At 52.1% G+C, this 27,853-nt stretch overlaps 1 protein-coding gene across 1 annotated transcript in view; it reads left to right on the top strand.

Moving 5' to 3' along the window:
- CFAP77 (cilia and flagella associated protein 77) overlaps window positions 1-26,693 on the top strand; it is a 122,709-nt gene extending 96,016 nt beyond the window's left edge. Inside the window, exons 9-10 of the mRNA XM_064490880.1 lie at window positions 2,125-2,226; window positions 26,287-26,693. Of these exons, the coding sequence (XP_064346950.1) occupies window positions 2,125-2,226; window positions 26,287-26,409 (225 nt within the window). The 3' untranslated portion in view covers window positions 26,410-26,693. The remainder of the gene's footprint in view (window positions 1-2,124; window positions 2,227-26,286) is intronic.
- The last annotated feature ends 1,160 nt before the right edge of the window (window positions 26,694-27,853 follow it).

The raw sequence follows: 27,853 nt of genomic DNA on the forward strand, positions 1-27,853 counted from the left end.
TCCAATCTAGAGCTCCAATCTATTTAGTTTTAACGGAGCCACTGGGGATTGAACCCAGGACCTTGTCCACGCTAAGCACATGCTCTACCACTGAGCTAACCTATCCCCTGCCGGAGTCATGACTTTAATCAGCAGCTAACTCATGGCAACTCAGAGTGTCGTGAGTCCCCGGAATCCCAAGCCTCCAAGGACGCATATTCTGAGTCTAGAGATGCGTGGGGACTGGCTCAGCCCCATGGCTGTGACTTTGAATAATTCATTACTTTGTTGGGGTCTCAGTTACCTCACTGGGCAAAAATAGGGGGTCAGATGAAATGAAGGCCTGCCGTGCTGGGCCAGCACATAGTAGGCACTCAGAAAACACTTGTCGAGCCAACCAGGGAGTTCTCTTCCTGTTCCAAGATTTTCTGTGGCTGCTACATTGTCCATCAAATGGCTACAAACTCTCAGACCCACCAAATGCTGAGGGGCTGGTATACGGTTTATTGGGGTTGATAAGATGGTTGGTTTGCAAGGTCAAACTGCCACCATCCAAGGGGAAGCCTGTCTCTCCAGCAGGTAAGGCTGTCCTGGATTTGGGACGGTGATGCAAGCAGATGAAATTCTTGGTAACAACTTCCATTTAGTGAGCAGTCATCTTGGACCAGACACTCTGCTCAAAGCTAACTCAGCAAATCCTACAGTTACCTGTTTGTCAGGCATCGATGCCCCGTTTCCCACAGAGGGGACCGAGGCTGGAAAGGTGACGAGACTTGCCCGCGTCCCTCCAATTCTGAACACCAAATCATTAACCCCTGGCTAGGCAGCCTCTCTGCTTTGGTTCAAAGATGAAGTGTCAGAGTGGTTCTCGAAAGCTGAGAGGACAACTGATCCAAAGGGCTCGTAAGTTATCCACGGATGCATTCAATAAAATTAATATAACTGATTAACAAAATAAATCAATAAAAGGGGTTTGATGGGGTGTCTCTACACCAAGGCTGTAGGTATAAAAAGCCCCCTGTTCAGCTGTTAGCTCTCCTGGGGAGTTTTGAACTTTCACAAGGATCACGGCTATGGGGCTAAGCTCCGACTGTGCCTGACACATTTAAAATGCAGAGTCAGGGCCTCCCAACTCTGATGCTGACGTTGGAGACCTGGGACCCTGTGTGAGTCTGCTGGGGTGACCGTTACAAAGTACCACGGACCTGGTGGCTTAAACAACAGAAATCTGTTTTCTCACCGTCGGAGGCTGGACGGCCACCATCAAGGTGCCAGCGTGCCGGTTCCTCTGGAGGCTTCTCTGCTTGGCCTGTAGACGGCCACCTTCCTCCCGTGTCCTCACGTGGCCTTTTCTCTGTGCACGTCCCTGGTGACTCTTCCTCCTCTTAAAAGGACACCTGTCCCCACTGGACTACAGCCCCGCCCCCTGACCTCACTGAACCTTAATCACCTCCTTAAAGGCCCAGCTCCAAATACGCACTCACTGGGGGTTGGGGCTTCCACACAGGAATCTGGGGGGGGGGCATAATTCACTCCGGAGCAGACCCCATGAGCTGCAGGACCCGAATTTGGGGCTTGCCAGCATATGTTGGGGGGCACAGGGCATGTGTTAAGGAGGAGCAGGACTTCCCCTGTGCCTCTGAAATCTCACCCACAGAGATCTCGAGGGCTCCGAACTGACCCCCACATCCCTCCCCGGGAGGGAGGCCGCCTTCCTCCTCCATGAAGAGGCCATGGCGAGGACCTGCTCCCCAGAAACGGTGACAATCCATGGACTCACACATTCTTGGTTCCAACATCGTGGAGTCCCTGGTAACCACCAGGGCTGTGATACAGAGTGAATTACACGGCTGTCTGGGGCGCATCCAAACCCTCAGGGCGGCAGCGGGCCAGACCCAGAGAGCTCCAGGGACGACACACCCTGGGCATCCCGTGGTCTCACCCCGAGAGCGCTAAGCTGGGGTCATGGGTGGGGCCGGGGGCGGGAGCCAGGAAATCAGGCTGGGAGAGGGGGCGGAGCCAGGAGGAAAGTGACCACGGGCCTGCGACACCAGGCATCCTGACCCTCGGCCCTCAGGCCGCGTCGTCGTAGCCCCGCTTCTCCAGGCAGCCGGGAACTGCCCTGCCTTCGCGTTCCTCCTGCAGGTGATCCTGGGGAAGCTGTACGAGACCCGGAGCAGCCAGCTGAGGAAGTACAAGCCGCCCGTGGAGCTGGGCGCCCTCTGGCACATGCCTCACTTCCAGAAGGTCAGTCTCGCCTCCCACCGCCCCCTCCCGCGCCCGGGCGGCTGCCCCTCACCCTGCCCGGCCTGTGCTTGTCCTCCAGGCAGCGGAGCTCTGTGGGCCTCTGCCCGTCGACTGGCATAGGAACAATAACAACAACAATAGTAATAGTAATGCCATAACTGCCAGGCACTGAGCTCTGCTGAGCTTCCGACTCACTGAAGTGGGGAGCTGCCACTGTCATCCCCATTTCACAGACAGGAACTGTGGAGAACTCTGGTAAGGGCAGCCTTGGACTGAATCCGGGCCGTCTGACCGCAGAGCCAGGGAGTCCGTCCACTGGGGCAGACACTGTCTGGGACAAACCCCCTCTAGTGGTGGGGCCGTGCACTGCATCCCACACTGGGGACCTGGGGGTGCAGGACAGCGCGGTGCCACCAGCACTAAGGCTCCCACGGGGTGGTGTCCCCGGGAAACTGGAGCAAATGTCTCCTGTGGCTGACGGGCTCCCAGAGTGACCTAGCTAGCATCACCAAGCCCCGGCCTCGGCACAGACCCGGGGCCCATTCGCCACGTCAGCCTGCAGCATCAGACACAGGTTCACTTCAGTGGCTCTTAGCAGGGAGAGAGCAAGGGAGGAGCTGGGGACGCCGTCATGGGAGGGACAGGGCTTCAGGAGGGTGGGAGCTGGGCATGCCCAGCTCAGGCACCGTGAGCCCTTCTAGGGGCACGAGGGTCACGCCTGGTCCCAGGAAGACAGCTGCACAAAGCAACGTTCTTGGCCAGCTCAGGCCTGGCTGCTGTGTTGAGCTAAACTGCAATTTAGACAATGAAGGGGGCCGTGCCTTCCTGAGCCTAATGCAATCGAACAGGCTGCCAGAGAATCCTGCTTGCCCCCCTTGAAGTGGTTCTCGTGTCCTGCCCAAGTGGCCTTCATCAGCATATGTCAGTGACCATGTGCCCCGCCACCTATCAGCCCGTGCCGTCCCCACACACACACGGGCAGGAGGTGGTGGGAGGCGCTGCATCGCTGCTGCATCGCAGCCCCCGCACCCCGGCCTGGGCAGCACCATTCACCTCCGGGTCCCCGGCCTCCCCTGGTTTCCCGTCTTTCTAACCTCATCCCTCCTCCCCTTTCGCTGTCTCCCACTTAGGAGTTTCTCCATCCACAACCCCCTTCCTGGCCTCTCCTTCTTTCCTCCTTTGCTCATTTCTCTCTGATTTTCCTGCTGTTTGACATCCTTGGTGGGGGGCATCCTTGGGAACCTGCCCAGGAAGGGCTGAGACCCGTGGCTCCTCGGGGACGAGATACCGTCGGCAGCACTCCGCCCTACAGCACTGGCTCCCAGCCCCTCTCCGCTCTGATTTAAAATCCACCCATAGCTCCCAAGGCAACGGACAAAGGAGGGCTCAGGTGGTCTCCCCTCCCTGCCATCAGAGCAAGGAAAGGGCCCCCTCCACACCCAACATCTCCCACCCCAGGTAACATGGATTCTTCTGTATCAGGAACACCTGTCTCACACACGGGTATCCCCATAGCCTGGCCCGGAGTAGGAGCACAAATCCAGAAATAAGAGTTTTTATTTCTAAAAGACGGGGTTTGCTGACCTCAGGCCCTTTCCAGTCTTTAGATTATTGTTATAAAATACTGTTATGAGCACAGTCGCCAACCTGTGATGCTGGCCTCTTGTTTGGTGCCGGAAGCAGTGCCAAGTCATTTACAGGTATTATTTTGTAAGCATATCCTCACCCGAGGGTACAGAGGAGAGGCAGAGAGGGTTCGCGCTTTCCTCGCCCAGCACGTGGCTGGGCCTGGAACCAGGTTCCTCTGACTGCAGGGCCTGAGCTCAAAGGCACTTTCCACGGTGTCATAGAAATGATGAGAAATAGAATAAAAACGCCAGCCCCGGGGACTTCTAGAGCGTTGTTCATCTTTTCCGGGGATGTTCATGGGATTCTGGAAGTTCAGCCACAGGAATCTCAGAGCAGGGCTGGTCCCTGGGCGCCACCCAGCACAGCCCAGTAGAGAACCCGAGAGCCCCATTGTGGTACCGCCACCACTACAACATTCAGTCCCCTCCTGATTGGGAAGCACCCCCAACGAAAAGCATTTATTGAGCTCTGACTGTGTGCCAAATGCGGGACATGTATTATCTCATAGCTATGATGTCCCCATTCTACTGATGTGGAAACTGAGGCTCAGAGAGGTGAAGGAACTTGCCCTGTGAGAGGGGGGTGGCTGCCTAATCCAGGGCCTCTTCTCTGCACGGCCGGTTGGGGATGCTTCCTGAGGACACTGTCCCTCACCTCCCGGCCTCACCCCTGTGAAGGGCTCCTCTTCCCCATCAAAGGGCTCCTTTCCCACCCTTCGAGGCATTCATCCACACTGCAGCTCACTAATTAACTGGGCAATTAGTTGTTCGAGGCCTATCTTCACCTATAAAGTGTGAGCCCACAAGGAGATGCCTGTCATGTTCCCCACTGTGTCCCCAGAGCCAAGCACGGGGCCTGGCACTCAGCAGGTGGCCAGTAAATGTCTTTGGAAAGAACGAACGAAGGATAGAGCACAGGTAACTATATTTGCCATCTTGTAATAACCTGTAATGGAAAAGAGTCTGAAAAAGATTGCATAACCGAATCACGTTGCTGTACACCTGAAACTAACACAACATTGTAAATCAACTGTACTTCAGTTTTTAAAAAAAGAATGAATGAAGGAGTGGATGAATGAATGAGTGGCCAGCCCAGAAGGACAGAAGAATTTACAAGCCTTTCACAGATCTGATGAAACCGCCGCCCCAACCAAAACGTCCGGGTGCCCGCCGGCCCCTGGCAGCCACTGACGGGGTCTGGACTCAGAAGGGCCGGCCAGAGCCACTCCTGCTGCTGCTGTGGTGGCCCCAGGAGTGTCTTTGTGCCTCGTGTCTGCGCTGATCCTCACCCCCCTCCCCACCCGGCCCCATTATGAAAGGAAAAAGCGCTTCCAAAAAAGTGGAACATGTCACAGTGATGGATAACCTAAATGGACTCTCCCTGCTCGCGAACAGATGTCGACGCTGAACTCTGTCAGAAATAATTAAACACCTTTCACACGGAAAAGCAGCGGGCAGGGCGCAGGCGCTCCTGGGCTGGGTCAGCACAGAGCAAGCTGGCTTTCCATCCCTCCCCATCCGGCACCACGCAGGGCACCTCCGGGTCCGGAGCCCAAGCGGGACCAGGGAGAGGAGCAGAAGCACCCCTTGGTGGGGTCCTGGTCCAGCCCCACAGCGTCCAGCGCTCCCTCCTGGTCTGTGTGACCACCACCCGAGGGCCAGCGCCCAGAGGGAGGGTCGGCCGGCAGCTGGTGAGTGGATATGCTACCGGAACACTCACCATGGGCCACCAGCCAGTCACCAGGCTGGGCCAGTGGCTGGACCAGTGCCTGGACCCCCCTGGACCTCAGTTTCCTCATCTGAAAATGGGGGGGGGGTACTAGTTCTTAAGGATTTCTTCCAGCCCAAGGTTCTGTGATCCCAAGTTCACTGGCAAGGAGCCATGTGGCAGGAGGCACGGGGGCTCCTGGAGGTGGCAGACCCCAAACCCAGAGTTTTTTGGAAACTGTGAACTCATCACCTCGTCCCTGAGTGGTGGGACCGCTGGGCTTGGGGCCCGTGCCCTCTCTGCCTGGAGGCCAGACTCTCTCTGTTCTTGGTGAGGTGTGCTGGGGCTGTGGGCAGGGAGGAGGGGGCGGTGTGTGTGTGTGTGTGTGACTCTGGGTCAGCCAGACCTGGGTCACGTGGTGACCCTGCCACTCCTGGCCTGTCATGAGGCTACCTGTCCAAGGCCCCGTTTTCTCTTCTGTAAAATGGGCCAGTGACACTGCCCTGGCAGGGCTGCTGGGAGGATTCTGCAAGAACAGGTGTACGACATTTAGCAGAGCACCTGACCCTTATCACATCGCCTGTGAATGGCAGCTGCTGTGCGGATGGTCCTGGTGGTCACTCACTCATTCATTCATTCACAAAACTTGTCGCCGAGCACCTTAGTGTCAGACTCTGTTCTTAGTGCTGACGACACACCACTGTGTGATGGACGGCAGACAGGTAACTGCACAGGTGGATGGCTAGACGGGGACGTTTAAAGAAACTCCACCCTCGGGTGTCCATTCCCACAGCCTGAAATGCTGCAGAGATACCAACCTTGAGCTGGTGGCCCCGAGTCTGGGGGTAGGGACAACCCTCATGATGATAACCCCATCAACGCAATTCAGGCACAGGCTGGCCCACCCTGTTCTCCTGCCTTTTGCTGAAACCTCCTCAGGTGTTTCCAGCACGGGGCCAGACACCCGGCTTGGCCAGGACAGCCCTCTTTGGGCCAGCTGGGAGAACAGCACGCCCCCAACCCCGCTCTCAAAAGTGACCCAGTCTGAACCACATGGTCTACGGTCATCTGGTCAACATGGTTTCTCCCTCTTTACCAAAAGGTTGCCAGTCCAGTAGGCACATGAAAAAATGCTCAATATCGCTATTAGCATTAGAGAACTATTAGAGAACCACAAATCAAAACTACCACGAGGTATCACTGCACACCAGGCAGACTGGCCATCAGTAGAAAGTCCACAAACAACAGGTGCTGAAGAGGGTGCAGAGGAAAGGGAACATTTCTACACTGTTGGTGGGAATGTAGTTTGGAAGCTACAGCCATTATGGAAAGCAGTATGGAGATTCCTTAAAAAACTAAAAATAGACTTACTATATGATCCAGCAATCCCACTCCTGGGCACATATCTGGAGGAAACTCTAATTTGAAAAGATACATGCACCAATGTTCATAGCAGCACAATTTACAAGAGCTAAGACCTGGAGGCAACCTAAATGTCCACTGACAGATCATTGGATGAAGAAGATATAGATATAATGGAATACTACTCGGCCATAAAAAAGAATAAAATAATGCCATTTGCACCAACATGAGTGGACCTGGAGATTGTCATATAAGTGAAGTAAGCCAGAAAGAGAAAGAAAAATACCATATGATATCACTTTATATGTGGAATCTAAAAAAATGAGACAAATGAACTTATTTACAAAACAGAAACAGACTCACAGACATAGAGAACAAACTTGTGGTTACCAGGAAGGGAAGAAGGGGGTAGAGGGATAAATTGGGAGTTTGGGATCTGCAGATACTAACTACTGTACAAAACATAAATAAACAGCAAGGTCCTACGGTGTAGCACAGGGAGCTCTATTCAATACCTTGTAACAGCTATGATGAAAAAGAATATGAAAAGGAATATATATATGTATGTGTAACTGAATCACTAAGCTGCACACCAGAAACTAACGCAACATTGTAAACTGACTATACTTCAATTAAATAAATAAATAAACAAAACCAAAAGCCCAAAAAGACTGCCGGTGATAATGGCCCAAAGACAAAGGGACAGAGCCCCAAGTATTTATGGGACACTGACAACAACAGTGAAAGTCTGGACGCCGCTGCCAAGCAGTGACTTAGGTACGTGTTGGGAGATATTACAGATATTACATAGCTGATTCACAGCATTGTGGAATATTACACAGCCACTGAAAATATTGACTTCAGTCTGTGCTTACTGACATTTTAATATTTTCAGGGGTTGGGGTATAGCTCAGTGGTAAAGTGTATACTTAGCATGCACGAGGTCCTGGTTTAATCCCCAGTACTGTCATTAAAATATATAAATAGTAAATAAATATGTAAAAATTACAAAATATGTTGCCACTTTAATAATAATCTCCCCACATGTTACTGGGGGAAACAAGCTGTACTGTGACCCCGTTTGGAAGGAGGCATCCATACGTCACGGAGGAGGGGTCCCACGTGGCAGCAGCCATGACCCCGGGCTGAGCTGGAGGCTGTTTACTTCCTCGGATGCTCTTCTCCGCCTTGTTTCCCTTTTTATAGTGAGCACTGGTAACTTTTACAAAACCAGGAAGTCTATTTTTAAAAAGTGTTTTTATTGAGGGGGACTTACCCCCTTCCCCGGGTGCCTGTCCCAGTGCTCATCCCCCTTTCCGCGCCATTCCCCACCAAGGGCTCACAGAACGCTCCCGGGATGCTGGCCAAGCCTGGTTTCTCCTACTCGGTTTCCATCAGGCGTGAAGGTCAGAGGCCCGCGCTCTCCCCCTGCCATGAAGGTGGCTGACGCTGAGTCCAGATCTCTAGGGCCAAGCCCATGACATAATTGGAGGTTCGAGATCCATTTTAGAGGGGGTTTGCCCAAGCATCTTGGGGTCTCCACTTCAACCTGGACACGCCGCCCCCCGCCCCCATCACTGCCCCATCTTTCCTCTACAGCCCCGATACCCACTTACATTACATAGTCATTCAGTCACCAAAGTATGAACAAATTGACTATATTTTCATTTGGCTTTTGGTTTCAGCCCCACTGCTTTAGAATAATGGCCCAAGCTATTAAGCTAACAGTTTGATTTACAAGCTCTTGTGCTCTGAACGCTGGGATCAGACTCCTCTCTTTGTGGAAGACCAGCCCTGCCTCGGGTCTCCTGGGCCCCTGGCTTCCTAATAGAACAGGAGACGGCGGCGGGGAAAAAAAAATCAGCAGTCAGTCAAGCAGTGACACCCAGAGATGATTAGTGAGAGCTGCTCAATCTAAGAAAAGGATTTTCTTCCCTACCTTTAAGCTCTCTCACGAATCATAACTGGCTGGGAAGTTAACTCTCTGTTAAACCCCCCGAGCGGGCTCTCGACCTGTCCACCTCTCAGCCGCCCCCTCTCCAAAGGGCCTGCACGATTCAAATAAAGATGCACCGTTGTCTGCCCGGGGTCTCTCAAGCCGCAGAGTCACTCGTTCCAGACCCAGGAAGGGCAGACTCCAGATGTACTGCCCCTCCCCAAGGTCCCTGCCTGTCGCTCTGTTACATGGGAATAAGAATCGTGCCAGGCTGCCGCGTAGGGCACTGAGAGCAGGGATGGTACATGTCACACGCGAAACAGGGCAGCAGGAAGGATGATTCAGAGGCCCCGATGCTCTTGACATTTCTTCCCTAAATACAGACCCCCCCCCGTCATAAATCAGATCAGTATGCAGAGGAGCTGACTCACTGAAGGGATAAAAGCAGAGGCTTAATTGGTTTTACATAATCCGGCACCTTGGAGAGACAGACTTTTTAGGCACCTGCTCACGAGGTGACATTGCTCCTTAAATACTGGCAAGTCGCAAATGGCCAGAGCCGAAGCCCTAGGGATGGGGACAAGAGGCTGGGGAGGGGGTGAGGGGCAGAGAGGAGATAGCGGCCAAGCTTCTGCAGCAGCTGGAGAAATCTCGGGGTCTGGAGGGACCTGGGGCATGGAGGGAGATGGCAGGTGTCGTGGGGGATGAGGGAGCTGGCACTTGTAACAGAAACAGCCCTGCAACCTGGGGACCCCCAGCCTGGCTGTCCCTTCATCTTTCCAACACCTGGGAATTTTCAGTTTAATCCAGAAACCCTTCTCCCCCACTGGGTGCAAAAATATTTCAAATTTCGTGTTGAAAATCAGCCGGAAAGTAGACTAAGACAGCTTGTTTTGACATCAGGTATATATTTCTAATCTCTGGAGAGAGCTAGAATCTCATGTTGAGTTTTGGGAGTTGATAGGACTTTCGGGGTCCCAATTTCTTCTTCCAGCTCATCCCCAAGAGAATAAATCCTCAATGATCTAAAGAGACTCTCCTGGGCTCGAGAAGGAGTTCAGGTTAACGCCTGCCACCTCTGGAATGACTTCCTCCATGTCTCCCACAAACCCCTCATTTCCACACACCCCCACTTGTCAGCCTCTGTCACCAGGCACCAAGGTTGCTGGCGTGATGGGGTCCAAGCCGCCTGGCACATGACCAGCAGCAGGGTCTCACAGATAAACAACATTAGATGATCTACTCGGGTAAACTCAGGTTCATTCAAGCTGAGGTTTGTCAAAAGTGCAGGCGAGATGAACCCCGGGGTGGGCAGCCTTGTGTCTAAAAGCCTCAAGCAAAGAACACAGCCTTCCTGGTTTCCCTCGGAGATGCGGAGTTCATGGGCACCAGAGAACATACGTCGGGGAGAAAGTAAGACGATGGGGCTGTTTTTCTGGCCTTTCCCTGCCTCTCCTCAAAATGAGCCCAGGAAATGGTGCCGCAGCAGTGTAAACAACGTGGGTGGTTTGACCGAAGTCCACTGGCTGGAGGTACAGACGGAAGGGCGTCCAAGAAGACCACGTTCCCCGACGGCAGCACGAAAACACCGCTGACAGCTCACACGTCCCGAGAGCCCCTTCGGTGCTGGGCTGGGTGCTTTGGTGGATGGTGTCGTTTCATGGCAATGCTCACAATAACCCTACGTGGCAGAGAGAAGTCACACCACCAAAGCTTGGAGGCTTCAAGGCACGTGCCCCAAGGTCACTGTTAACAAGTGGTGAGTGGCGGCTGAGCCCTCGGTCTAGCTGCCTCCAGGTCTCAGGCTCGGAAAGAGCCAATAAGTACCGAGGACCTACAGCTGAGGTCGGGGCCAGCAGGGCTGAGTGCGGGACCTGGGAAGGAAAGCAGAGGGCGGTCAGGAGCTCGGGTGAGTTTATAGGTGTCCGGAGGGTCGTGGTCAGCCCTGCTCTGGCTGAGTTAAGCCCTTGCAATAAACAAAACTTCCCACTGCCCTGATAGCCCTTAGACCTGGACAAAACCCCTGAGCTTCTTTTAAATTGCAATTTGGCCCCAAGGCTAAAGAGGAAAGAAGCCATTGACCAGAGGTTCAGGCTTGCTATACCAAAAGGCATGAGGCAGACGTGGAGCCTAGCAGGAGGGCCAAGCCTGTGGGCTCAGAAACCACACCGATCCTCCAGGTCCCAGCCTGCCTCGGGCCTGCCTCTCTGCATCTGCAAAGTGGGGATAATGAGAGACCCAAGTGCAAAGATGCGTGTGAAGTGCTTGGCCCGGCCCAGCCAGGGGAAGGCCTTGGAGCAGGGACAGCTCCACGCTGGACGGACGGGGCTTTGGCATCTGCTCCTCCAGAGGGTCAGTCCTCAACGCTGGCTGTGCCTGGGGTCCTCTGAGGGGAGGCTTAGAATGCAGACTGCAGGCCCCCCCCCCACCCAGGACCCTGACCCAGTGGGTCTGGGGTAGCCGCCAAGCCTGCATTTTCAGCAAGAAGCCCCCCAGTCCCTGGGTCAATGTCAACTCCTCCTACACGGTTATGTTTGAAGTACACATTCGCCAAGGCCGGCACGACACGTCCATATGTTTGCCGTAAAGCAATTTGGAGCTTTGAAAGGAAACATCCTGTTGGAGGCAGGCTGTCGTCTGTCTGTTCAATAGCCCTAAGGATTGTGAACTTCTGTCTTCATCTGCTCAGACCACTGTCACAAAATGCCAGAGGCTGGGTGGCATGAACAATGGACATCTGTTTCTCTCCGCTCTGGAAGCTGGAAATCAAAGTGCCAGAATGGTCAGGGTCTGGTGAGACTCTCTTCCTGGCTTACAGACAGCCACCTTCTCCCTGTGACCTCACGTGACAAGGAGAGAGAAAGCAAGCTCTCCGGTGTCTCTTCTTATAAGGGCACTAATCCCATGATGGGGGCCCCACCCTCATGATTTCATCTAAACCATTACTCCCAAAGGCCCCACCACCAAATGCCATCACACTGTGGGGCAGGGCTTCACACGTGCGTTTTAGGGAGACACAGTTCAGTCCATAGCAGCTTCTTTCTCAAGTTCAGCCAAAGTTTGCCTCATTCTGGCTCTTCCTACCTTGCACCTCCTGGTTGTGTTTCTCTCTCTGGAGCCCCATGGAATCACCTGCTTCCCTTTCTCATTGATAGTCCTGCAAATTCCTGAAGTCAGACACTGTTTTGTCATCCATGTCCAGGTTCTTGATTGTTCCTCGGGGCAGAGTTCCGAATACCAGAAGATGGGACCCTGGGTTGCAATGACGGTGGATCACCCAGATGCCATGACCTCTGCCACTCAGTATGCATCCTCTACCTTTGTCTACAGTCACAGATTTGTCAACTTGAACCACCTTTCTACATGATTTTTTAACAAAATTGTGGGTTCAGATATTGAAGAAAATAAAACATCTATTTAGAGCAAAGAAGATGGGGAGGATCTTTAAGAGGCTTGAATCTCGAGGGCGTGTCTAAAGGGTCTTGCCTTATCCCAGGCTCCTAACCCATCCATCCATCCATCCAACTGTCTGTCCAGCCAACCATCCAGCCAGGATTTGTTGAATGTCCACAGGATGCCCCTAAGAGTCGAGTCAGGTCCCTTGTCCACTGACATTTACCTGGAAGAGCGTCTGGAGTGTGGCACCAGTACCCTCACTAGTGGGTTGAGGACACCCAACTCTAATATTCCTATTTGTGACCTTCCTTGTCAACCACAGAAAGAGTCTAGTCCTTAAAAGATACCAGAAAAAAATTCTTCCTGCTCATGATGCCAGTAAGAGAAAAGGGGAAAGACGGCACCACAGCCCAGCACAGTGCACTCCACCCCATGGACACCGCTCATCTGAGCGTGTCCCCTGCTTCCCTGGCAGTAACACAGGAGTCATTCAACAGCCAATATGAATACACGATATGGCACCGAAGGGCACTGCATGGACGGCTCAGCAAAGGACTTAATTTGCAACCAAGCACAAAATCAAAGACTCTGTCAACCGAGGAACTGTGTGCCTGAATAGCCACCTTGTGCTACCTGGGAAAGCACTGCCAGGTAAATTTCCAGAGAAAGTAATTAAGGAATCCCCATTGTCTAAATTCAGCAGCAAAATTCTGAAGCTCTGGAATTTGATGCTCGCCAGGGATCTGGTGTCTCCTCTCAGCTTGATCCTTCATCAAAATGAACAGAAGCTTATGAAGGAATCGGCTGGCGCATCTCCCCCGCGTTCTCCCAAGGACACTCTCCAGCACCGTGTGCCCCTGTGTGTGTTGTCTTGACAGGGAAGCAGTCAGCAGCAAATGAGATCGCCGCTTGTGGGAACGGGGTGAGATTAATATACAAATCTATAGACCTCTCGGAGATCTGGCAGGCGCCAATTAATATTTATCAAGTACCCACCGCGTTCGTGTGCTGAGTATGAACATGCAAAACACAGTCCCCGGCATCAGGGAGTCTGTACTCTGACTCAAAAGCTACACGCAGAGAGATGCCCCCGCCCTATTGGGAGAACCCACTGGGAGTTTAGGTTTATATTTACAGGGAGTGGCCTCCTCTTATGCAGACGGTGTGAAATTCTCAACCAGGCGTCACTAGCACCACGGCCTCCACGGGGGACCACCGCTGGGGACGCCAGCCCGTCGTCAGGGCCCACGCCATTCACAAGGACTCCTCGAAAGGTTCCTATCGACACATCTCCTCCACTAACTCCTTCTTTAGCTTGTACTGGAGTTTAAAATAAAAGAAGTCAATTACAGTAAAAGAAGTCCCACTGTCCACTGAAGATGAGAGTTCACCGTGACCATCCACATCCTGGTATCTCTAAGGAGGGGGTGGGGGGTGGGGGGGTGAAGCAGCCCACTGGGATATCCCACTGCCCTTTTTCAGGCTAGGCCCCCTAGCCAGGCGCCTCTTGGCCATCTTCTAGAAGAAGAACACCAAGCAGACTCCGATGATCTGGGCTCTGAAAAGGAAAGGGGAGGAACCCCCCCCCCCTTTTCTGGCAGCTTCGCTTGTCACGGTGTTTGCTGACAACCCCATTGAAAACAGCCCTAGCTGCCGCTGTGAAGTCCCGTTCCATCTCCCATTCACTCCTTCCTCCGACAGTTTTTGAAAGGCGAAAGGTCTGGAAAACACACCCCCACCCCCACCCCGCCCCGTCCACCCCCGGCCCCATCACCCAGGGAGAGGGGCTGTCGCGCCTTCTCACCTGGCCACTCGGTGCACCGCCTCCAATTAAATCAAAATGGTTTGTTTTTAATGGTCTTTTACACTGACAAGTGGGCGATCATTTTGGGCCCACGAGCTGTCAGGGAACTGAGGCAAATCCTCCGTTGATAATGCCCAATGCTTCCAATTAGGAGCCGGGGCCGCTCCCGGCGCACTAACGATTCCCCAGCCGCCCCCCGGGCCCCTTTGGCGCTGGCTGTTTCTTCTTGCCTCCTCCGCCGCAAATTACTGACACAAAACGGAGCGCCCCGCGTCTCCTCCGCCACGCCGGGCCCGGGCCCTGTTGGGCTTAATGAGCCGATGGAAGTTTCGTGGCTCCAGCGCTAAATTCTTTTCTTGTTTGACAGCTGCTCGGCTAAGGCGAGTGTTGACCTTATAAAAGATTTAGTGTTTCTCATTATTTTCTGTCAAGCTTCACAAGTGATGGCTCTGCTGTTATCATTTGCATCCTGGGGTGTGCGCGTGTGCGTGTGCGGGATGGGGCTCCGGAGTGGAGCCGGGGAGACAAGCCGGTCGCAGAATAAAAATCTGGGGGACCAGATGTCTCAGGAGAGACCGCGGCCCTTGTTAATTACTTCCACTGCGGACCTGCTACGGCAGAGCCCAGGACACACTGTGTCTCTCTCCTCCCAAGTTGCATTTGGCTCCTGCACGCCGGCGTCTAGCCTGACATCCTTCTCGGGCTGAGGCGGTTCAAAGAGAAGCCAAGATGCAAAGCTGGGGTGACTGACGGAGGATTCCGTGGCTCCCAGGCCTCCCGGGTGGAACTCGGGCGGAAGCACAGCAGAAAAGCAGCGCACCTCGAGGCTGGAGGGCACCCACAGCCTGCGGACGACAGCCCAGCCGGGATGGGCCTGCAGGGCGAAAGGACGCGCTGAGGCGGACGTGCTGTTAGGGCTTCATCACGGGGGAGCTGACTCTTCTCTTAGACTCCGTTTAAAGTCCTCACCAGCAAGAACCCCCCCCCCCCCGCTCTGCACCCTATAAGATGATGTAATGGTTTTAAAAAGCAGAACCACTTTTTTTAAGTGGCACATATCATTGTCCCCTATGGGATGACTCTGGGAGCATTTGTTAGTTCTTATTTTGCCCCCGCATCCATGCCACATCGGGGCTGCGCTATATAAATAACAAGACTCCAGGGAGTCCTGCTGGCTCCCTCCCCAGCCTCCGGCGGCCTCTCCATCTCATCTCTTTCAAGCCCCTCTGTTTCCCCTCTCATTGCCACCTACCCACTGGCCATCCCAGGTGAGGGTGACCTCAGGTTGCCTGAAGAGGGTGAGAGAGAGTTAAGGGCAGAAGGACACATGGATGTCTTCTCCCAGGGTGTGGTTTTGAGTCTTTATTCCTCCTTGTCACCATAGGAGACTCCATTTTGATCTCTTAGAGCAAAAATATGGCACCATCTCCCTCCCATGCCCGTGGCAGACCTTGCTAATCAATCACCGCACGCTTCTCACAGGCCTACATTCAGCCTGAGAATGTTTTATAACAGAACACAGGCGTGAGCCACCATCACGGGAAGTGCAGCCTCCTTGCCATCCCTGCCTTCCATTTAAATAAGCTGCTAAGGCTCCTAAGAGCCCTTGTCTTTTTATGCTACATCAAGATGATTTTTATATGAAAGGAAATAAAGTATAACTCACCAAAGGAAAATCGATAGACTGGACTTCATCAAAATGGAAACCTTTGGTGCTTCAAATGCTACAATCAAGAAAGCGAAAAGATGACCCCCAGAATAGGAGGAAATATTTGCAAATCAAATTTCTAACAAGGGAGTTGTAGCTATGAATATAAATATTACTCTTACAACTCGGTAATGAAAAGGCAACCCAAATTTTTTAAATGGTCCAAGGCTACGAACAGACATTTCTCCAAAGACGATATCCCAAATCACCAGTACACACAGAAGATGCCATGAGGGGAATGCACATCAAAGCCTCAGTGAGATTCCGCTTCACACCCACGAACGAAGATGGCTCTAATTTAAAAAGAGAGACAATAACAAGTGTTTGCAAGGGCACAGAGCAATCGGAACCCTAATAACGTTGCTGGTGAGAATAAAAAATGGTGCAGCCACTTTGGGAAACATTGTGACAGTTTTCCAACAGGCTAAACACAGAGTTTCCACATGACCCAGCAGTTCCACTCTTGGGTGTATACCCAAGAGAAGCCAAAACACACATCCACATAAAAACTCGTACCTGAATGTTCCTAGCAGCATTATTCATAATAGCTCAAAAGTGGAACTCACTCAAATATCCATCAGCTGTTGAATGGATACACAAAACGTGGAGATCATACGGCAAAATGTTATTCAGCAATAAAAAGGAATTAAGCAGTGATGCACGCCGCAGCGTGGTTGAACCTTGAGGATGTTATGCCGAGTGAAAGCAGCCAATCACAAAAGCCCCTGCACTGGGTGATTCCATCATTGCAAAGTGTCAAGAATAGGCAAATCCACTGAGGCCAAAAAGTAGATGAGTGGTTGCCAGGGGCCTGGGGGAGGAAAATGGGGAGTGATTCCAAAGGGTATAAGGTTTCTTTTGGGGATTATGAAAATATTCCAAACTTAGACTGTGGCAGTGGTTGTGCAAGCCTGTAAATAGACTAAAAATCAATGATTTATACCCATGAAGTGGGTGAGTTTATGGTATATGAATTATATCTCAATAAAGCTGCTGAAAGAAACAACTCAAAAAAAAAAAAAAAAAAAGCCCACTTGAGTCAGATGAGTGCTCACTGCCCAGATTCTGTCTTTGGAGCCTAGGACAGCTGACACCCTCAGATGGTGAGGGAGGCTCTGGTCTCAGCTTCCCCCGTTACCCATGATGAGTCTCACTTACCTGGAGCCTATTAAACTTGGACACTGAGGAAGCAGAGGTGGGCACCGACCTGGAGGCTTTCAGGAAATTCAGACAAACACCCCGGCTTGGTATCATAACCCTATGATTTATCTGCCAGCATCTAGCAAACAGATTCATTGTTTGATTTTGATCTCAACTACTGCTGACTACCCTTCCCTAATTCTTGCGAATGAGCTACAGGTATTGTTTGGCTTCTGAAAATAGCAGGTGGGTTCTCATTTTCAGTCATTCATGACTGTCTTTCCTCTGCCCCACTAAGTCTCAAGAACCCCACAGTCGGTGGGGCGCAGACCTGGTTCCCAGGTCTGGCTTTGCCTCTTAGTAGTGGGTCTCCTTGAGTTGGCGTCCTTACCATCCGGAGAGTCAATCTCCTCTCTTGTCAAGTGAGGAAGTCCCCCCTCACCCTCACCCTCGAGGGTCGTTGCTGTTCCTTCTTCGCCTGACACCGTTCCCTGCGGTCCCACATTAGACCTTGGGGGCAGGAAGGAAGTTTGTTTTCTAAGCCCCAGCTTGGATGTTCTTTGAAAATACAGCGTGTGTCAGCAGGCAGGGTCAGGTCCTACGTCCTTGCTCCATCTATTTTTGGACCACAGAGGAATTAGAGCCAGTAGCAGAATAAAAATTTAGGGGACCAGATGTCTCAGGAGAGACTGCAGCCCTTGTTAATTACTTGCACTGCGGACCTGCTACCTCAGAGCCCAGGACACACCGTGCCCGCCAACAGCATCTTGCATGGATTTGTGTGCTACGGGGCCTCTGACCTCCAGCTGCCTGAGCTTGACAGAAATTACTGACCTGGGACTGATCCATAATTTTCAAGTACCTCTCATTAGAGGAGACAGCCCCTCAATCTTAAAGCAAAATCTCTCTTCCAGTCACCTGAGCAGTTGTCACATTAAAAAAACTAAACTAAAATCTCTATAGCTGTCATTTTTTTTAAGCTCTTTGGAAGATTTTTCTTTTAATCTTTTAAAATCCATTTTGCCTCAAATCCTACCTTTTGCCTTCTCGGCCCCCAGACTTGGCGCTGGAAGGCTTGGTGTCCAGTTAGGGGACCACGGTGTGGCTAATGAGAGGGGACTGGGGAGCAGCTGGCCCAGCTGCCCCTTTTAGGAGGATGTGTCTGGGGAATCGTGGGAAAGCCACTCAGCCTGTGACTTGACAGCAGTGGGTGGGTTCCTCCCATGGGGAGAGGGTGGGGCCCAGAAGCCAGACTCCCAAACCACTGGTGGTGAAACTCCGTGTGGCAGCAGAACTCCTGATTCAAATGGAATCAAACACACGTCTCCAAGAGATAAATCTGGTAAAACAGTAACTTTCTAAACTGGGCATGTGTGCAGAGAGAGAAACCCTTGCCCCCAGTTACTTCTCCAAAATGCAGTTTGGATCGGGGAGGGTGTAGCTCAGTGGTAGAGCGTGTGTTTAGCATGTGGGAGATCCTGGGTTCAATCCCCAGGATCTCCATTAAAAAAATTAAATTAAAATTAATAAATAGATAGATAGATAAACCTTATTACCTCCCCCTCCCAAAACACAACAAAACAACAACAAAGAAATGGAGTTTGAAAATCAGCCCTTGTGCTTTCATCTTAAAAAACAGAAAAGGCAATGCTCTCTTACAGAGAAAGCTGAAGCCCTCGGCCCCCCTTCCCATTCTCACCCCCTCCTTCCCAGAGGCAGCGCTGGCCCTGCCTTCTGGGCAGGTCCCTCCCTCCCATGTCTTTCCCTTTAACTAGGTTCACGCCCATCCTTGAACCACACAGGGGATCTTATGTGTGTTTTTTTCTAATTTTTTAATTTTTAATTAATTAATTTTTTTAATGGAGATACTGGGGATTGAACCCAGGACCTTGCGCATGTTAAGCAGACACTCCGCCACTGTGCTATGCCCTGCCCTCTCATTTTGTGTGTTCTAAATTCTTCATATAAATGGCATCCTCCTTATGTTCTGTTCTGTAAATTAGACTTTTTATTTAATGTGACGTTGTGTTTTTTACTTGGATGGACCTCGAACAGCACTGTCCTACAGAACTCTCTGGGAAGTGTCCTAGGTCTGTCCAGCCCACTTCAGGAGCCCATGTGGCCAAGCGGGCTTCTGAAGCCCTTGGAATGTGCTTAGTGTGACAGAGGGACTGCATGTGAAAAATTTGTCATTTTAGTTACTTGAAATTTAAATAGCCACATGTGGCCAGTAGCCACCGTGTTGGACAGTCCTCTCTGGAAGGTTCATCTCAACTGATGCAGAATATTCCATGGCATGAATTTACCACCTTGGTTTATCCAGTCCCCACTGATGGCCATGTGGGTATTCCCAGGATTCGGTGTCATATTACAATGAGGATGGTGGTACACATCTCTTAGTGGACGTTTTAAAAAGTCTCTCCAGGGTGTGTATCTATACATGGATTCAGGGGTTCACAGGCTGTGCGTGTCAAGCTGATGCCAAATTCCTCTCAAAGTGGTTGAACCAATGAACACCCTCACCTACAGTGATGAAAGTTCCCGTTTCTGATCATTATTACCAACCTGATGGGCGAGAACTGCTATTTCTTGCTTTGCCCCTGATTACACACTGTAGGGTGCGTGCCTTCCCCTGAGTTCGCTGGCCTTCAGATTTCCCCTCCGTGAACTGCCCGTCCATTTCTTCTGCCTGTTTTCCTATGACCATGGGACCCAACACCACTTTTGCCTCCCCACCCTGCCTAATCCTCTGAGTCTCTGCTTGTGTGTTATTTCCTTGGGAAGATAACTCTTCTCTGGCCCCAAAGTATGAGTTTTTAATTCCCTGTATGTTAAGCTCTTATCTTACAGAATCTGGTACTTTTTTATTAATGCTTAGCATAACTGTAAGTGAATAATTTGTTGTGTAATTCGATTTTTGTTACTAGTTTCCTGGCTCTGTGATAGCAGAGGCTTTCTAAATTTTCCCTGGATCCTAGTACTTAGCAGAGAGCTGGGCACATAGGATTCAGAGTGAAATAAGGAGCAATGAAGGGACGTGGATGGAAGGACAGTGACCCCTCCTTATCCTCTTACCCAGACCACATGGGTGCCTTTTCTGTAATGGTGCCCGTTCAGTCCACGTAGAGATTTTCCATCAAAAGTAGATCCGACTTTTCAAACAGCATTAAAAAGTAACAACATCAACAACAACAACAGCAAACCCGCAACAGATACCAAAGGATCTGATTCACACAGGTTACCTTGGCACCAAAGGAATTAAATTAGAAATCAGTCAAAACTGTAACTTACAAAATTAACTGGAAATTTAAAACCACATTTATAAATAACTGAAGGACCAAAGAAGAAATCCAAACAGAAATCTGATGGAAATTAGATGAAAAGAAAACTGAACGAAAATAAACATAGTCAAAGCTTGCGAGGTGAGATGAAAGAAAACTGAGAGGGAGACATTGTTGCTAGTGCTATGTTCCATAAATGTTAATATTAGGAAAAAAAGAGAAAGATTAAAAGGTAATTATAGCTCATCAGACAACTCTGGATGCTAGAAAAAAGAACAACAGAGTAACTTCAAAGAAGGAAACTGTGAAGTCAAGTGCAAAATTAATGAAATGTCAAAGGCACAATTAAGGTTATCAATCAAATGAAAAGTTGGTTCCCACAAGTAGTTCAGGAAAGTGCAGATGCTTACAAATGAATTGAGCAAGGGAACCCAGGAATCTAGATCCCATGGGGCGAGATGGGGACCACAGTGGGCAGGGCGTGGACCTCAGGAAAAGGTGATGGAGTAGCTGCTGGTGTCAGCTCTGCCCAGGACCACGGAGACCTTGGGAGGCTCGCTTCCCACCTCTGGGCCTCGGGTTTTCCATCTGTATCGCGGGAGAGCTGGATGCAGTGATCTCCAAGGTCTCTTCCAGCCCCAGGTTTCTGGGACCCTTTTGTTCTAGTCTGTTTGCAGAGAGGCAAAGGGTATTATCCAGGGAGGGGAGTACGATCCCCAGGAACAGTGCTGAATACAAATCTCTTTTAAGGTCTGACGGTTGCTCACCTCCACTGCCTCGTCTCTCTCCCAGATACGCTGATTGGCTTTCATTTCCTCCAGTTTGTCCACAATCTCCCATCTCAGGGTTTGGGCTGGTCCTTACCATCTGCAGCATCTTAGCCTTCCTCTTCCCCTGGAGGGCTGCTCCCTCATCCTCTCTAGAGAGACTTTCCTGCCCCTCAGATGGAGTTGAATCCCCCAGACCACAGTCCTATTAAATTGCCATGAAGCAGTTACATGTATGCGTGCTTAGCGACCACCTCCAGCGCATCTTACAGGGTCCGTGTGGGTGTGCCTTACTCACCAGTGTATCCCCAGGGTGCGCAGCGCAGTCCAGCGCCCGGTCCTTATTTGGACAATGTATTTAGATGCTCCCCATTCAAATAGGACTGGTGCTTTCGCCAGCCCACCCTGCTCCCTGCCTCTTATTTACCTGCATTGACCTGAGAGCGACTCAGCTCCATTCAGCAGAGCTGTCTCCTGCCAAAGCTGTTACAATTTCTTAGCTCCAGGCAGAGATAGACTGCAGATGGCTTAATTTAGAAGCATCTCGGAAGGAATTCATTGCTCCACAGCTATTCATCCTCTGACTCCGGGGGTCCGTAGGGTCGTGACCACACGCACTTGAGGCCTGACTTGTAATTAGGACCCTCATCTCTGGCTGAGCTGCTATTTTGGGGAGGAGAGAGCATGCATGCGTGCAGGATGAGGGCCACGCTGCTCCCAGCAGTGACTTTCACTCGACTCATTTCCTGAGCATGTATTAAGAGAGTGGAGTTGACGGATGAAGAGCTGGGGCTGGAGTCGCATGGCTCTGGTGTCTGTGAGACCTCGGGCAAGTGACCTAACCTTTTTGAGTTCCCGTTTCCCCATCTGTAAAAAGGAGACAACATCTGGATGTTCTGGCAAACGACAGGTCTGTTACTGTAACGGTCCTGGGCCTCCAGGACAGACTCTGCAGAGGGGCACCTGCTTCCTGGCGTTTTGAGAGCCAGAACGCCCCTCTCTGTGGGCTCCCGTGTTCTGCCTGGGGATTTGGGGATTTCTTGGGTACAGAATAGGCCCAATTTCCCTCCACTTTCTAAACAACAGTCCCATAAGGGTGGTGGTCGGGGGTAAGCTTTTGCCTGAGTTAGCTCTTGGGAAAGTTCACCAGCCCCAGCCACTAAGCATCTCTGATTTTCACCTCTAGAAGCACGCGGTGCCTGCTTCTGCTTCTGCTTCTGCTGACACCACTTCCCCTGCTGTACCTCCCTTCTGCCTCCCTCATCCCAACCCTTCCAGGCCACATTCAAGTCCCCCCTGGCCTGAGAAGCCTTCCCTGACCACCTGAGGCCAGGTGAATTCTGCCCACTTCCTTCACTCCCTCACTCAGTCACTCATTTTGTTCACCCTTCCAACTTTGTTTAAACATGTCTTGAATGCCAGGCCCCGTGCCAGGCACTGGGGGTCCTCAGAGAACGAGGCGGGTGCAGACCCCACCTTACATGGCTCTGTCATCGCTTAAGCTGCCCTGTGGTGGATGACTTAACTCCACGAGAGTCCAGCTGGAGTGGAAATTCATCCACATCAGAGACCACATACAACACACGTGCCTTCTGCCTCCCCACTTCAGCGCGATGCTGCTGAGAACGTAGGAGGTGTCCGAATGTCACACAGTGAATTCACATAATTATTGGTCAGTCACTCCGGTGAGCCTCCGATGCCCCAAACACCCCTTTGGAAAACCAGGGGAATGGAACTGGGGATGCCGAAGTACAAAGGGTGTGGTGCGTCACCAGCCCTGGCACATGGGTGCTTAATAAATACTTTTTAGATGGATGGAGGAATGACTATTTCTTCCTCGACAAAGTTTCTCAGTAAAAGGAGATTGCAAAAAAGAAAATTTCTCCTAGCGTCCTCTTTTGTTTCTGTGCTGGTTTTAACCTGATTACCTCCAAGCTGAGCAGCCCCTAAGGCCTAGATCCTGCCACCTACTCTTGAGATGAGAGTGAGTTCTGAGCCTCCTGCCACCGGCACCACCCACCGCCGGCCCCTCCCACCGCCGGCCCCACCCACCGCCGGCCCCTCCCACCGCCGGCCCCACCCACCGCCGGCCCCTCCCACCGTTCCTGCAAGCTGAACCACCTAGGGAACGGCTTGAGGCTTCTATTCATTTCCCGAGGCTGCCGTAACAAATTACCACACTCTTAGTGGTTTAAACAGTAGAAATCAATTCTCCAACCGTGCTGGAAATCAGAACTCCAAAGCCAAGGTGGCTGCAGGGCTGCACTGCCGCTGAAGGGCCTGGGGGAGGAGACTTTCTTGCCTTGTCCAGCTACTGGTGGCTCCTGGCCTCCCTGAGTTCTGGCTGTGCCACCCCAATCTACAGCTCCGTCTTCACGTGGCTTTCTTCTCTGTGTGTCTTCTGTCTCTCACAAGGATGCTTGTCACTGGATTTAGAGCCCACCTGAATATTCGGGATATTCTCAAGATCCGTAACTACATCTACAAACCCCTTTTTACAAATAAGGTCACATTCACGGGTTCTGGGGTTCAGATATGGGTATATCTTTTCGGGTGGGAGGTTACCATTCAGCCTTGTACAAGGGCCAGGGAGGCATGTGTTGAGTTGCACAGACATGGACTTCAGAGCTGTGCTTCCCTCTTAAGAACAATTGGTGACTGGCTCCCAGGGACAGAACTGTTGCCACTCCGAATGCTACAGAAGACCATGGAGACCTCGAGTCCCAGTCAGCTGGACATCCAAATCGGCTGGGGGCGACCAGGAGGCCCCCAGAGACCCTACCCACCAGTCTTACTGAGTGTCTCTACCTGCCTCCTGGGAAGCACGGGGTCAGGAAAAAAATCCCTGTCCCTTGCCAGAGGGGATACAAGACACACCTTGGAAGCCTTTTGTTTATTGGCTACTTCATCCCACACGATGTACTGGGCCTTCTCTCTTCTCAATAACTTTTGTGAGGCCACTTGGCAATTTTTCTGAAACTGGAGATTGAGCTGAGAACATGATCATGATGGGATTGATCAAGACGAGTTGACACCAAGCACTGAGCCCTAGGTCTGGGTGGGCCTTCGGTGACTGTGGTCAGGGCCCTGCCTGGGTGCACTCGTAGCTTTGGGATTGAGCTCAGGACCTGCCTGGGTTACAAGGACCCCAGATGATCCTGATGCACATCAAAGAAACTCATAATCTGAGGCCAGAGCTGGATGGGTCCCAGGAATGCTGCCATGAGGGTCCATGGAGGGCCTGCCCTGTTTGTAGGATAGGACTTGTGGGCATTTATTTTCCTGAAGGTCATGGCTTTCTGCAGAGTCTTCAAAGGGTCCACATCCCCTGGGGGATGTAGGACGTGGTTTCATGTCCTAGAATAACAAACTCAGTCGATCACCACTGATTGATTTTTTTATGGGTTTCTAATAAGACTTTGCACACCCCCTACCCCCTTTCTACCTCATGAGTAAGGTGCAGGGAGCACCCCATACACAGCATGAGTGGCAGCTATGGCAGAACATTCTAGAAGGAATCCAGAACTTAGTGCCCAGCGGCTGGCTGGGGGTGGGGGTGATGGGTGGGGGCTAAAACAGAGTATCTCTGCCACTAATTCCCTGTGAGGCCAACCCTGGACTAAACGCTGCTTCGGGCCTCAGCTTCCCCACCTGGAAAATGAACACAGTCAAGTTGGCTTCCACTGAGCCCTCCTGCGCCCAGACGTGCCTGGTCTCCCCTGACGGCGAGCACAGCTCCCTGGACCTGAGGTCAGGCAGCCCACAGTATGGGTCTTACTGACCCTAAATGGTGCCAGACCTTGGACTGGGGGGCCTGACGGTGTCTGGAGCAAGACAGCAGATGCCAGCCCCAGGGAAGCAGGAGGTCATGGCAGCTCCGTGCCCAGCCTCAGCAGAGACATCATCCTGTTCTCTGCTGTCGGGAAACCACTGCTGGGACTTGAGCTCTGCTTAAGGGTCATTACTCCCCCCAAGTGGGGGTCCCCAGGCCTCTGCGCTCCCGGGTGGGGGCCAGAGCACGGGGCACTGAGCACAGAGGCGGTCTCTACCAGTTCCTCCTGACCTGCCTTCTACTTCCTTTCAGTACCGCATCCTCTCCGGGTTTTTTCTTTTCTCTCTCCTTTCATCCCCAGAAGGCTCTGTGGGCTTAGCTAACCCCCAACCCCAAGGGGACCAACCCTCGCCTGTTTCTTGGCCAGATCCTGGGGCGGTCCTCTGCATGGGTCCTGCTTTACCCTGAAGACAAGACAGAGACTTCAGGGTTCCTGCTGATCCCCCCACCTTGGCCACCGCGTCCCCTTGTGCGCCATCGGGGGGGGGGGGGTGCCCAGGGCCAGCCCACGCAGCTCCCTTCGCCTGGGAAATCCTTGCTCAGCCTACAAGTCTCCCCGTCTCCCCTTCACGTCTTCCCCAGAGAGGCTGCTGACTCTGGGGAGGGTGGGGCCCATCATTTGTGCTCACTGCAGCCCTCCACCCTCCACTCCACAAATTCTAGTGAAATAGCTGCATAATTTCATCACCGCCTGCTCCCACTCTGGCAGAGAGGGAGTCTGTCTTGTTCACCGTGGTGCCTGGCAGAGTGCACTCGGTTACCACGTGTGGCCTGAATGAAAGAATGAATGAATGCAGACATAAGCAAGCCCAAACTCTTCCTACCCCATGCCTCCCTTAGGTTATCCTAAAAGAGAAATGCCATTTTAGGGGGATTTTTCTGGCCTTTGGAGGTGGTGTGAGAGACCCAGGAGACAGAAACGCTTTCCAACAACGGCATTTCCTGAGAAGGAAGGGCTGGCTGAAACACTGATTGTACAAAACGTTACCTGCAGAGGCTCCCACTCCCGGGATCTGGCCCCAGCTCTGGTGCTGGTGAGTCCCCGGGGGCAGCTGCCACCCAGAGGTGGGGGAGTCAGATCGACCTGTAGCAGCTGCTCCAGGAGGCGCCCCCTTGGTGAGGTTAGCTTGTCTGGGGTTTTTAATGGTGGAGCATCCGCATATGAAGGATGATGCTGGCTGTCGGGTCCCACTGCCAGGGGACCTCACTCACAGCCAGGTGATGTTCCTGATGCACACGTTCCCAGCAGTGAGCCGAATGGAAGGGGGAAACCAGGCAGCCCTGCTCTCTCCGCATCTGTCACATGGCGTGTCACCCCTGACTTCACCCTGCAGCGCCAGGACACCCACACCCCTCCCCGACACTTCTCTCCTTCTCACAGCACTTTTTATTATTACTCTAGGATGGGAGAAGGGGGTGGGCCAGGGAGAGAAGGGGGACCCCGGGGCCGAGCCCCCGAGAACTCATGTCCACTGACCGGTTCTCCTTCTGTCCACAGGTGGGCCCCCATCTCGATACCTTCCCCACTGAGGCCGATCGCCAGAGAGCATTCAAAGCCCACCGGGAAGAACATGCCGTGCGCCAGGGGACCCTGCGGATGGGCAACTACAGCCACCCCTAAAGCCTCCTTGACCCGGTAGAAAATCCTCTGAAGGACTCACCTTCCCTGCCCCAACTGACGCGAGACACTCTCCCATCCTTATGCAGGTTCTGCTTGGGCAAGAACCTCAGATTCAGGTCTTAGGTTAATGGTTTTTGGTAAGAGTTCCTCCCCCATTGAGTTAGCCAACACTTATCTCCCTGATGACTCTCCTCTTCAGGACTCCCCTCCTTGGCCAGGCCACCCACCCCCTTCTCAAGCCCTCACCTGATAAGATAAGCCCAAATCCTAAGGCAGATTTTAGACTCCAGGCTACAGTTTGATTCCAAGGCTCTGCCCTCCAGTGCTAAGAACAACCTGGGCATTTCCTGCAGAAAGTGTGACAGTAACATCCTTTGAAAGTCTTCACTTTCTATTCCAAACATGAGTTTTAACTGCTCTTTCTGGGATGCCCAGTGTCTCTCCAAGGCAGTACTATCTCTCTGGGACCCTTGACGGCAGGAAGAGCCAAGGCTCCTTGCTCAGGGCCGGCCCCCACCTCCTCAGTGCTGCGCCCAGACGGGCTTCTCCACCAGCACCGACCTCGGAAGGTCCCCCTTCCCCGCTCTGGAAAGAGAGAACCTGCTGGGAGAGTGGGCGGCTGAAGGTGCACGAGCTGCAGCAATTCGCACCTCAGTATTCCTGCAGGTCCTTGGGCTTCTCCCCACAAATTAGATACCAATCTATTTCCAATTAAAACTGCTGTTTGTCATTCTGCTCTTGTGCCCTTTATTCGGAAACCAGTAAACCTATAACCGGTGGGAGAACCAACCTCACGCGCTTCAGGGTAGATGGCCTTCTCCAAAACACCTCAACTGCACCTGTACGAAGTCAGGCAACTTCTCGGGTTCTTGATTCCATTTCTAGTCTGAGGGTCCCAATTGTTGTGCTTCAACCCAGAGCCCTCCCCGGAACTCCAGGCTCATTTATCCAACTGCTCCCTGAATGTCTCCACTTAAGTGTCTGGTGTTCAAGTCAAACCAACACAGCCAGGACAGAACTCTGGATTTTTCCCACCAAACTGGCTTCTCTGTCCATTTTTCCCATCTCATACGTGAGACCACACAGATGCTGAAGACTTCGTGTCTTCAAAAACCTTCACAACTCTGCTTCCTTCAAGCTCACATCCAACCCATCAACAAGCCTGCAACCTTCCTTACAAAACACCTGATTCATCCCATCTCCCTGAGTCCCCATCACCCCTGGAGAATGGCAGCAGATTCCTTAACCATCTCCCTGCTGCACCCCCAAAATCCGTTCTCCACATGAGACAGGAGGGAAGGGGACGGGGCACAACCATTAAAAGAATTACACAGCAACTGAGGATAGGTTAACTGGTTAGAACCAACTTGGCCCAAGATGGTGGAAGACTTGGCTTCTGATAGAGCTTGACCCTCACCATGGGCTCACCGTAACACACTAGCTG

Source organism: Camelus dromedarius, chromosome 10, assembly GCF_036321535.1.
Source record: "Camelus dromedarius isolate mCamDro1 chromosome 10, mCamDro1.pat, whole genome shotgun sequence".
NCBI classification, from domain to species: domain Eukaryota; kingdom Metazoa; phylum Chordata; class Mammalia; order Artiodactyla; family Camelidae; genus Camelus; species Camelus dromedarius.